Source organism: Eublepharis macularius, chromosome 5 (genome assembly GCF_028583425.1).
Source record: "Eublepharis macularius isolate TG4126 chromosome 5, MPM_Emac_v1.0, whole genome shotgun sequence".
NCBI lineage: Eukaryota > Metazoa > Chordata > Lepidosauria > Squamata > Eublepharidae > Eublepharis > Eublepharis macularius.
In genome coordinates this window covers 1,902,921-1,915,396 of record NC_072794.1, presented here as the reverse complement: position 1 = coordinate 1,915,396, position 12,476 = coordinate 1,902,921, and the positions used below count along the sequence as shown (strand labels likewise).

Sequence of the window (12,476 nt, the reverse complement as noted above, 5' to 3'; positions counted from 1 at the left end):
ACAATTTTACCACATAGTTGTGTGTGAGAATTTAAGCCCAAGGTGTTTCCTGTGTATGTTTGCTCCTTGGGGAAACTTTAACACATGTCATGTTCCCTACTGTTCCCACAGATCTGCTTACGTTAATGTGTAAGCTCTGCCCACTGATTGCTCTTTGTCTAGTCTTGGCTAGGGGATGGGGATGTAAAAACTATGTTGAGTTTGTGCACAGGCATGCTTCTCACTCACTATTTTTAGCTGATATATCTGGGCCCGTCCACTTTTATCTTATATGGTTTGTGGGAGCTTTGAAGGTCTTGCTATTCATATTCTTTGGTCCTTTTCAGAACTTGTGTGCACAGGGAATGACATCCCTGGGTGAATGACAATCCTGCAGTGGTTAGCTACTTCTCTGCGTAGTCAAAGGGCTATGTGAATCCCTTGGGAAAGATTGTAGGGGTAATGGTTTGTTTCTCATGCAGGGTTTTTCCCTGGGAGCTCCCAAGGCTGCGATGCCTTCCTCCGTCATAAGATGACCCTCATTTCACCTTCAATCTTGAAGAAATATGGAATCCCCTTTGACCGGGTAAGTACAGTGGGTGTCTTTAGTTTCTGGAAAAGGTTGGCCCTGTGTGAAGGATGGGCAGGCAGCTCATATTTAATCCTTCAACTCGTTGTTATGTAGAATTCTTGCTATCTGTTCAAACCACGCATCTTCCCAAAAAGTAGGTTTGGAGCTACAGTTAAAGTCCCAGTTGCAGGAAGTATCTTGATGATGAAGCAGTTGTGCATCTGGACACCGGCCCAATTATCTGAGTGAAAAAACCCTCCTGAATAATTCAGTTTTGCATAGTTTGTGGAAAGCCAAAACAGTGGGAACTCTCCTGACCTCTTCAGACAGGCCATTCAGCAAGGTGGGTGCCGCCACAGAGAATGCGTGTGTCCGAGGGGCAACTAATTTTGCCCAGTTGCAGAGTGGTACCTGCTCAGAAAAGCAAAGCTGCCATGGCGGAACATAGGAAAAGAAGTGATCCTGCAGGTATGAGGGGCCAAGGCTATGAAGGGCTTCTTATGTGATAGCAAAACTTGAATTGAGCCCAGTAACTGATGCGTAGCCAGTGGAATGACTTCAGAGTGTGAGTGATATGCACGCTGTGCCTAGCTTCCAAAAGTAATTGAGCTGCGGCATTCTGTACCATCTGAAGTCTTTAGTTGACTTTGAGGGGAGACTTATGTAGAGAGCATTACAGTAATCTAGTCTCAGTGTTACTGTGGCGTGAATCCAGGTGGCCTTGTCAAGATAAGGGCTATCTTCTAGGCGAGACTGAGTTGGAAGAAGGCCTTTTTTGCAGCTTCTCTAGCCACACCACTGGGTCCAATATAACCCCCAGGCAAGGGCCATCAAAAGTGGGGAGTGCAATGTCCTTCAAGATCTCTACCTTCCCAGTGAGCATCACTTCATATCGTCTGGCTTCAGTTTCAATTTATTTGTTTTCAGTCATTTGATCCCTGCTGTTAGGCAGCAACCCAGGATCTCCGCTGCATCCTGCGGTGGTTTAGATAGTGAGATATAGAGCTGGGTGTCATCTGCACCCTGGGAGAATCCAATTCCATAGCTGTGAATTTCTCCTAGAGGCTTTACATAGAGATTGAATAACATGGGGGATAAGATTGCTTCTTGTCGTACCCTGCAAGATAATTCTCCCGCATACAGAGAGTGTCTATAAAATATTCAAACATATATGCATGCATACAGACATAAACAGAAGCTGTGGGTTGTTCAGAGTACAGACTCTTGATGGATAAGCAGAAGGAAGAGCGGGGAGTCTGGGGGGCCCTGAGCAGGCCAGGCAGTCGTGTAAGAAGGCAAGGCACTGTCCCAAGTTTTTACAGAGGCACTATACCAGGCTGGGCTGTACTATTTCAGACTTCATGGGCGGCAGGGCTTGTGTAGCAGAACTCCGCTGCACAGATAGCCAGGATCATTTCAGGGAGGAGGCTACAGTAAGAATTACTCACCCCAACGTTTGGTTTTCTTTGTAGAGAGAACTTTGTAACAGGGAGGGATGTCAGATAAGGCAAGTCCCGCTGAGCCGTGCAGTCTGACTGCCCCACAAAAGCTGAGCTGTAAGGAGAATGGAGGAGGAGCTGGGTGTTGGAACAGCGAGGTCACGGGCATCTAGGCAAGAGCTGGTACACAAGGCGGGAGCCTCGTTCCTTGCTCCCCAGCAGACCCAGCAGGCCTTGTCTCGCCTTGCTGTTAAGCACAAAGGCCATTCGTGCCAGGTTCCTTGTGTTGGGCAAGTGGAATGCGGCAGGTGCTCCAGAGACCGCTGCTCTTGCTTTCCCATCTTAGATTAAATCCCATTCATTGGCAACACAAGGGGCCTTGTGGGTGGGTGTGGGGAAAGTGCGAGAGTCAGCTGCTTTGGGGGAGTGGATAAGGAAGCCATCTTCCTTTGGGGGAGAACTGCTGTCTACTCAGAAAGAAAATCTGCTGGCTCCTGTACCATGTCAAGTCTGTGGATTCATTCAGTTTGCTGCTCCAGAGGCTGCTTCATTTTTCCTCTTGAAAGGCTGTGATGAATGAAAGGTAAACCCATCTATGTGTGTGCTTCAAGATGAGCCTGCGCTTCTCAGACATCAGGCCTGGGTGGAATTGTCATGTATAGATACTGTGTGTGTAACTTCACGTTCAAATAAGCGGCTCCTTTCCCCAGACTCAGGGTCCACAGGGCCCGTTCCTGCCATTCAGCTCATGAAGCTTCCAGTTGACGAGGAAGGTGCAAGAGATGAGAATGTTGTTCAGCTGCCCTGATGAAGTCAGCACAAAATGTGCAGAGATTGGGAAACTATGTTTTTAAAAGCACACACAAACATACTCCCTTTTCTTGGCATTGTTGGTCTTTTGCCCACATTTCCTTGGTTATTGGTGCGGCCTTTTTTGCTTTTTTCCTGCTTCTGGAAGCGTTGCCATCGTGCATGGGAGGAATCTAAGCTGTCCGGTGGTATTTGTATGTAGAGAACGAATAGGATGTAGTGGCTTGGATTGGGACCTTGGTTCAAGTCCTCATTCAGCTGTGAAGCTTTGGGCAGGTCTCTTCCCCGACCTGCTTCATATTTTATTTTACTTCGCTTTTACTTTGCTTTACTTCATTTATAGCCTGCCTTTATCCCCAGTAGGAACAGGCTGCTTGATTGTTCTCTTCCATTTTATCCTCACAGTAACCCTGTGAGGTAGGTTAGGCTGAGTGTGGGTGGCTGGCCCAAGGTCACCCAGCAAGCATTCATGGCAGAGTGGGGATTTGAACCTGAGTCTCTCAGATCCTGATTCAATGCTAAGCACTGCACCGTGCTGGCTCTTCATAGGATACCTGTGGTGATACAATCCACAGCCCCTGCCCTGAGCTCCGAGAAAGAAGGATGTAATCAAAATGTTGAAAATGCAGCTGCCAGTCAAACCTGGCTTCTCCCAAGGCAGAGATGGAGAGAGCTGTCTTTGCAGAGTTCCTTCACAGCTTTTGCATTTGCATTTCACAGGGAGATCTTGATTGGCAGGTTTGAGCTTCGGATGGCTACTTCTGATCAGAGTATGTGTTTGGGTGGGAGGAAAGGGCCGGATCTGGTTTCGCAAGTGATATAGCATTCCTGAATCTCCCCCCTTCCAGTTCCTTCTCCTCCCCCCCCTTTGCCCTTTTTACAGTGAACAGGAGGTGTGGGTTTTTGTGTCATCTTGGAGATGTCCTGGGAAAGTGTTGCAGGCCCCAGGGGCAGATCCACATTGGGAGGTCCCATCTCCAGCCAGCTCCCCCCAAAACTAGTCACTGTCAGGGGGGATGCTCTCCTTTAATTGTGCATCTTCTTTACAATGGCCAGGTTAGTAGAGTCTCTTCAGCCAAGCTGGTTTCCCAGTCCTCCCACCTCCTGCTCCACCCCAGCCTCCTGATCTGGTTTCAAGCTGGGGTTCATCATTGAGTCTCTTAGCTCCTGCCTCTAGCCTTCAGGTTCAGGCACGTGCTAGCTAGACTGCCAGGGTCTGGGCGAATGTGCCGCTTGCTGCGCTCTTGGCTAGGAATGCTGCCTCCTGCTCACCTGGGAAGCCTGGTTCTCCCCATACACAGTAGAGACCCCGAGTATAGCTGGCTCCAGTGCATCCCAGCTGCATCTTCCCTCACCTCCTCCAGTTGGGTCCTTGTGTCTCTCTGCATCCTCTAGCCACTTCCGGTTCCTGCTGTCCTGAGTAGGCCCTTTGTCCCAAGGAGGCCTTCATTCCATTGGGAGCTAGACTAGGGCTGAGTCCGCACACGTTGGATAATGCACTTCCAATCCTCTTTATAGATCATTTGGAACGGATTTTTTCATGTGCGGAACAAAAAATCCACCTCAAACGATTGAGAAAGTGCATTGAAAGCGCATTATCCAGCGTGTGCGGAATCAGCCTAGGATTACTGACTGACTGGTTGTCCTTCTTCCTATCTGGGGTCCAGTTCCTTCTACCGCCCCATGTTGCTCATCCTCGATTCTGTAACTCCTGCTGCCTTCCTTAGGTCTGCCCCCTTCCCCCCCCTCCTCTACCCAAGGAGGTTGCAGACATGCTTCGCCCCTTCTCCCCAAGGGTTTGAGTGTCCACGGGTGTCACAAAGTGGCATCAATCCAGAAAGGAGTAGTCTTTGCTGCTAGGGAGAATGTGGAAGTAGGGTCTGTTTCACTCACCAAGAGGCTGTTCCACCTTTCCAGTTACGGCTTCTTTGTGTTATTGCTCTCCTTCTCTCGACACATCAATTGTTTTCAAATAAAGTGGAATATGTAGATGTTAGACTGTTACAATTACATGGAATATAGAGAGACTGGTCAGTGAATGTCTTACAGCTGAATTCTGCTTCTGAAGGCAAGTGGAGGGGGGTCCTGACATACTGAGCGTGCTGTGGGAGAAATGGAGGAAAAGATGCTGTTCTCTCGCCAGCACCTGGCCTTCCTTTCTGTGGCTCCATATAACAAAGCCACGCAAGCCCAGTTTCCCTGAGGTGGCCTAGAATCGTGGTGAGAGAGTTCTTGTTTCTCTCTCTAAAATGGGTCGGCTGGAATCCCTTCATCAACATTCCTGGCAGACTTCAAACAAGGCGAATACCTGGGCATTTATAAATCTTAGTAATGGTATTTACTTCTCAAAAGAAATCAGATCGATAGCCGAGCTCTTTAATAATTAAAAATGTGTATTTTTGTAATCCACAATTGATTTCTCCATTTATTCTGTGAAGGCCTTGCAGAAGTCAGTAAATTCTTTGCTTTTCGCTGTGAGTGGCAGACGGTGCAGGCTTTTCCTTAGTAGTTATTACTTTTTTACCTGGGCCTATCCATCAGCTGGAGTCCTTTTCTAATTTATTGGCAGGATAATGTTGACAGCGGTGATGTGGGAAGAATATACACTGTAAGACTTGGAATGAAGACACAAGGATGTAGATTTTCTGACAGGAGTATAATCTCTTTGTCTGCTTAATTTAAGCAGCCGCAGCTTCACCTTGATTTATGAGCAGGTTCAAGTGAAGGTGGACACCAGAGGCCAAGTTTGAACTTCTTTTGCCTGTATAGAGGGGAAATCAGAAAGCCTGTCACAGTACTGCTGTCAAATTGGCCATCCTGAGCAAGGTAGTGCAGTCCGCAGGATGCAACCGCAGGTGTCCCTTGCAAGCATTCCTAGGAGCTGAAGTCCCATGCCTCAGGATGAAACCACAAAACCACTTTCCTGAGATGAGCGCACCAGAACTTGATACGTTGCACTCACATTTTTTAAAAAAATAGTAATTATCAAGAACAGCCACTCTGTCCTGCGGCCATAGAAGTATCATTTATGGTGGTGCCCTAATTGGGATTGGCTGAAAATATTTGGGAGCATGAGGTGGAAAATCTAACTGACTCCTCCCCTCCCGCTTAAACATCCTGGGAGTGCAGTCCATCAGGTAGTTTTAATTTGCTCCCCCAGTTACGGGGAAAAAAAGATAGATAAGGCCCAGCTATCCCCAACTTCCTCCAACCTCATGGCATTTATAGCAACAAGGGAGATTAGCTGTCGCCTTTTGGACTGTGTATAGATTTAAATCACAGCTACAAATATGGATATGAAATTGGTGCTTGACAGCATGTCTCCTTAATTCCATTCAGTGGATGTTTATTCCACTCTCAAGTCTCTCTCTGGTACTTCTGATTTAGTTGTCTCATATGTGTAATTGAAAGGAAGAGGGAGTGATGATTTAGTAGAGAAGAAAAACCACCTTTATGAAACTTGAATGTGAGGTTTCAGGTCTGTGTGTTTTTGTAGGTAATTAAATTACAGTGTTCCTCTGGTATTTGGTTGTCCCAACAGGGCAAATATGCATATATTTTGAGCTTTTCTTAACTCAAATCCATGCAGTGCTGATTTCTAGGACTTTGGCCACCTACATACTGATGTACAAGGGTCTAGAATGCATAGGCTGCTGCAACCTCTGTTGCTTTCTTTCTGATGTTTGTCAGGTCTTGCATGGTATCCCTGCATCACTCATTGTGTATGAGTTAAAGTTACTTTATTGATGAGCATACCAGTATCAAGATAGCTGTACAAGGTTATTGGCTGGAGTGAGGCTAGTAACTAAAGCTAAGGGAATTATAGGTCAAAACCCCAACCAAAATAGTGTAGGAAAGTCTGTTAGAGTTTGAGCACGCAAAGTGTGAGAACACAGGGAGGAAAGCATAAGCGCTCCACAGTCTGTAAGTCTTTCAGGCAGTTGGTGCAGTCTCTGCTAGGTTACTCCAAGGTCACTCTCCCCGGCCAGGGACTGGTACTAAAACATCTGCAAGATAAGCAATTGAGCGTTCTCTCCCAGTTCAGGGGTACCTTTGTATACTCTCAGAGGATAACACACAGAACACTGGCAATAAAACCAGAACATCACTGAAACAGGAATCAAACACAACCATGACAGATATGCTGGGGCTTATCTGACAATGTCCCATTGCTTTAGAAACACTCTCATCAGAAGTTTTCTGTTACTTTTGTGCCTCTCTGTAAAACTGGCGTCTGAACATGGCAGGGAATCAGATGAAGTATCTGGGAACTGGACTTCTGTATACAGTGCGGTTGCTGGGACTAGTTTTACCTTAGCATGTGCAATCTAGATGGAGATGCTTGCCTCTGGGTGGTTCCCACATACCTCATATTTTCTACACTAGTGATAGGTCATGATATTATAGTAGAGGCTGACAACAACTGGCCATCCCAAGCCAAGCTGCTCATCTGAGGAGCAATGCCAAACACCAATTTGCCAGTGCTTTCTTTGATGACCTTTGATTCTGTTCTCTACTCTGGGTGGGCACTAATCTGTCCAGAAGATTGGTATGCAACTGTTACTGTTATGTTAGCTTGTGCTTCTGGGAGCTTCATGATGAAAAATCCTGATACTGTTTCACAGAAGTATGCATAGAATCTTGGAAGTAACCCTGGGTCACCTGGGCCATGCATACCTGTGGGTTCATGGAATCCTCCCAATGTGTATCTGGTAAATTGCACCTGGGGGCAGGGTCATCCATCCAATTTTAAAAAACCAGCTGTGTTTGCCGTGAGTGAAGCTCTGTTTCCTGCCTGCTTGAACGTGTTTTTGTGACACCTTGTTTCAGATCACCCAAGAAGCTGGCGAGTTTATGATTACATTTCCTTATGGCTATCATGCTGGATTCAACCATGGGTTCAACTGCGCTGAGTCCACCAACTTTGCCACGCTGCGATGGATCGACTACGGCAAGATGGCCACCCAGGTAAGCCCTTGCATCTTGAGACTTCTTAGCTGGGGGAAAGCAGAGGAATATAATCTGGTAGTGGAGCCTGTAGAGGGAGACAAGAAATGTGTGGTGCCCTGCATACTGTGGTTTGCCAATTTGGAGCCAGCCTTGGGAACACATGTTCCCTCTTGCTTTCTGTGCGTGGTGCAAATTCCCTACTTCTCTCCTTTTGTTTAGCTTAACCATGGTTTAACATGCGCATCAGCAGTATGGTTAATACCTAAGCAGCTTTCTTCTGAATTAGATTTGCAAACTCATTTGTCATCTAGAGCAGATATAATGCTAAACCCCAGTTAAGGCACCCAAGGGAAAAGTGTATGTGTAATTTGTGCTGTAGAGAGAGAGGTGCTGGGATTGCACATTCCCATGGCTGTCTCCCAGTCTGCAAGCCCTCATTCTTGCACCATAGCAAGGATGCAGTAATGCACAGGCTGCCTCCTACATGCAGTTCTGTATCTGTCCTCCACTGTTTGATGTAGCTAACACAGGTGAGCATTGGAGGAAACACAGGTGAATGGAAATGCAGTTTGTTTTGACTTGTAGGGCTCAGAGTGGGCTGCAGCAGTCACACCACTGAAATGAATTACTGTGCTGTATGGATGAAATCCAGCATAATATTTTGCTTTTGGAGGTGTCTGTTGCTGTGATGGCTTGCAACAGACTGTAGACATGTTTGAAAACCTGGCAACTTCTCCCACTCCAGCCTTCCCACCATGCTGTCTAGTTCCTTGGCAGCTTTCAAAGTCGTGGTTCCGTCTGTTGTATTCCACCCAGTAAACACTTCCGAGCTGCCCACCATGCTGTTCCTATTTGCTTCAGAATTAATTGGTGCTGCTTGCTCATCACCACGAGCCATAGAAGTGTACTCCATGGAGATGTAAACATGCACCTCCATTGGCATTCTGAACCTTTTGCAAAAGCTGGCAGAGAGCTCACGGAGTATCACAACTCAAAATGACTTTTGTTTCTTTCCTCTCCCTCTTGTACCTTCCCTGGTCTTTACCGGATAGTGTCTACTCTGCCTGCACTCAGGAGTCACCTTCCCCTGGAGAGATGCACACAAACCATTCCTCCTTCCCTATATGTCGTTTCATCACTGCCTGAGTAGGCACGGATAAATTGAATGGAGCAGTCCCCCATCAGAGGAAGCTCTTCCTTTGTGAAGCAAAGCCTGTCTCTGGTCAATGGAGGGTGGGCAACCTCTCTCATTAGTCGCCCCCCCCCCCCATAATTCTTAGCTCTGCTTCTCGAGAGGCCTGTTTCAAGCTGACAGATTTTTGACATCTGAACTCTCCGTGATTGTCGTAAAACAAATCCTCCTACAGTTCTGCAGAAGTAAATCTTGACGATTTTCTTTCCCATCGCTATAACTTGGTGGAGTTGTGCAACCACTTGATGGGAATTCCGTTGAGCACTGAGATACAGCAGGAGGGGGATTTAATTAGGCAGTCCCCTATTTCTGCTTGTGTTGTTTGAAGATTGGTTGTTTGCCTTCCTGGAGTCTCCTCCTAGCATGGGAAGAATATTGGCTGTGTGGGGAGGCTACCGGCAAACTAGCTCCTTTGGTCCTCCTGTCTATTCGGCTCTGCAAAGGAAAAGTTGGGGGGGGGAGCAGTCAGAGGTGCAAGGCAGTGTGCTCCTGTAGGCCTCAGCTTTGGAAGGGGGGAGTTATGTCACGCCTACCCTTCCTCTTCCTCCTGTTCTCTCTCTCAGCACTTCCACAGGAGAGCAGCAACCTCAACTGTCTCCTCCTTCACCATGGTCTGCAATGCCTTATATACTCCAGGCCACTCCCCCTGGTTCCCTCCTCCAGTTCCCCATTGGTCCTCCCCTTGGAGCGTCTCCTCCCCTCATTGCTAATAATTCAGCCCTCTGCCTGGACAAGCCTTTGAGAGTGCCTCGGGTGGGACCAGGGCTCTGTCCAAGAGCTGAGTGGCAGTGCCTGAGTTGCCATAACTGTTTGTTGCTTCTTAGCCCTCGCAGACAGCTGTGAGAACTTGGAGGCCCTGGTGGTCCTGGCAGCTCTCCGTGGAGGTGGCATGGTGCTCTATGCTCATCCTGTGATCTCCGGGTCCGCTTCTGGATGGGTGCCATTCCCATTGATGTTGGGGAGGGCTCCACCCCTCTGATGAAAAGGGGGAACTTGGGACATTGGCTGGATGGGCCCATTTGGCACGAGGTCTAGGTGAGGAGCAGTTGTGGGGGGAGGCTGGAGGAGGGACTGCCCCACATCTCCAGAGAGGTTGATGTAGCTGAGTAGTTTAAGGGATGTGAGGGAGCTTGTGTGAATGTTGCGTATCAGTGTTCTGCTAGAACAAAGTTGTACATAAAGTTAAACCTGCAGCTGCGTGCCTGTAGCCTCTGTGGGTCATTGCCCAAGGGGCCTTTTTTTGGTGTGTGTACCTACTGCTTATATTCTTGTCCACAAAATTAGTGCTTGTCCCCCCCTGTGGAAGCTAGTAAACCTTATAGTTTCACACACAGTGATGCTGTTTTAACAAATCTGTAATGTGCTGTCACTCCTCGCATACTTCTTTTGCTGGGAAAGTAGTGGGCCAGAGGAATTGGGGACTATTAACAGGGATGAATATTCCCAAAATAGGTTGTGCTCTCTCTCGCTCTCGCTCTCTGTTATTGTGTGTTCCTTGCAAACGTACTTTGGAAGGTCTTTATGTGGAGAGAGGGCTCAAAGGGGCTGGCACATGCCCAGAAATCACACAGGAGGGTGGAATTGAATACAGGTAGCATCTGAGGCCCAGAAGATCCTGTTTTGACTCAGTGGTAGAGCATTAGCCTTGCATGCAGAAAGTGCCAAATTCATTTCCAGTATAAAGGATTAGGTTGTAGGTGACATGAAAGGCCTCTGCTTGAGGCCCTGGAGAACAGGCAGAGTGGACAAGGATGGCCTTGCTAGTCCAGGGCAGTTTTGTGTGCTCATGTGGAAGCCTCGCTTGCTCTACCCTTTCCATAATGGGGAGGAGGAGGAGGAGGAGGAGGAGGATTACTTTGGGACGGAGAGCAAAACAGGGAAGATGCTTGTCAGCTTCATGCAGTCCTTTTTGTATTGGGCCCTTTATGTAGAGCGCGCCCATGCATGTGAGAGAGAATCTCATCAGTTTTTCCACCTTCAAGCAGCACGTCCTCCACCTTGTTTTTTGTCTCTGATGGCAACCCTATAGAACACAACCATGAATGCCTCTTCAGCACCACACTGCTTGCCAGAGACCTGACTGCACAATCAGTAGTATGCCTCCTGGCATTTATCTGCTGTTTAGATAACTGTACAGCTTCTGATTGTAGCAGAGCAACAAGGGCTTTCTTATCCTCTGCCAACGACTCAGTACAGGAGGATAACTTCTTCTAGATAAGCCCCCATTATTGTCTGACAGTTTGCTACTCTCTTAGCCATAGGTGCTCCTGAAACAGGTCTCTCCCAGGCTGCATTAATTTTCTCAGATCGCCCTTCAAGAACTGGAAACACCACCAACTGTCCAAATACAAACATCTCTATATCTTGTCCTTGGGCACTGTGTTTAATGATGTCACATCTGATTCCAATCATTGCACCATTCTGAGCATCCGCTCAGAATATAAACGCAGATCCTCAATGGGAGAAACATGGACAGGTCATCCCACCATCTTATCTAGTGAGACTGGAGGCCATCTCAGTTCCAACCTCGAAGCATGACAACACCTCCTCAACATCCAGCCCTGAGCACGGCTGCGTGACCTGTTTCAAAGAGTTCCTTGGAGCAAACTTCAATTTCAGAAATCTACGCTCAATATTACTCAGAGATCTATGGTTATAGCCTGTTGAATCTGACCTCAGAGCTGAAGCCACTTATGGCACTGACTCCACCCTCTTAACCCACCCTTCAGAGACAGCTGAACTAGCTGGAGTATCTGAACTTGCCAGGACCTTTCCCACAACGAAGCCTTAAGATACAAGGCTCTTTCATTGTTTTCAGTGTAAACTTTTGGTAAGACTTACAAGTCAATACATTACAGCCGCCGCGAAGACACAATAAACATGGTTGTCTTTTGTGCCGTTTTTGTATGCACACTTATTAAAAAGAGCTTTCCGAGATATCTCTCTCTGTCCTTTTGTTTATTATTAATTATATTTAAGAAGAAAACAAATGGTCATTCAATAACATATGGCACCAAACATGACAAGTCACTAGACAAAGCTCCTCTCTACCAGTCAAGAGAGACCTGAGAGGGGAAGGGGTCTGTGCTCATTAGTGGCATGGCCATTGGGCAGAAAACGGCTGTTCACGTGCTGCTGGAGGGAGTGCCCCCAGGGGTTGAAAGCCAGAGACTCCTCCAAGCAACAGGCCTGTGCATGCACAGCCCCCAGAGTGGGACTGCACAGAAGAAGGAAGATGGAACAAAAACCATTCTAAGAAGAAATAAAACAGGCTGATGGAGAGATCCTTTGAGTTGGTCCCTCTTGAGTGGCCATTGTATAAGCCAAAGTATTTCCCTAGGTATCAATAAGATCAGCAGCACTTTGAGCGTCCTCAGAGATTCTTCCAGCAGTATCTATACAATAATCAACAGAGGTCTTTTCTGTCATCTTCACACAGCGGCAGACAGAGGTCTGGTCAACGGTAGCGGTGGCATTCTAAGGATTCCTAGGGAGCGCAAAAACAGTTTTGACTAGATCATGCATCCTTGGCATC

At 47.4% G+C, this 12,476-nt stretch overlaps 1 protein-coding gene across 2 annotated transcripts in view; it reads left to right on the top strand.

Annotated features, from left to right (window-relative positions):
• KDM4B (lysine demethylase 4B) overlaps nucleotides 1-12,476 on the top strand; it is a 328,745-nt gene that overhangs the window by 148,918 nt on the left and 167,351 nt on the right. For both annotated transcript variants that reach the window (XM_054982034.1, XM_054982035.1), the window contains exons 7-8: nucleotides 462-565; nucleotides 7,630-7,767. In XM_054982034.1, coding sequence (XP_054838009.1) covers nucleotides 462-565; nucleotides 7,630-7,767 — 242 coding nt within the window. The remainder of the gene's footprint in view (nucleotides 1-461; nucleotides 566-7,629; nucleotides 7,768-12,476) is intronic.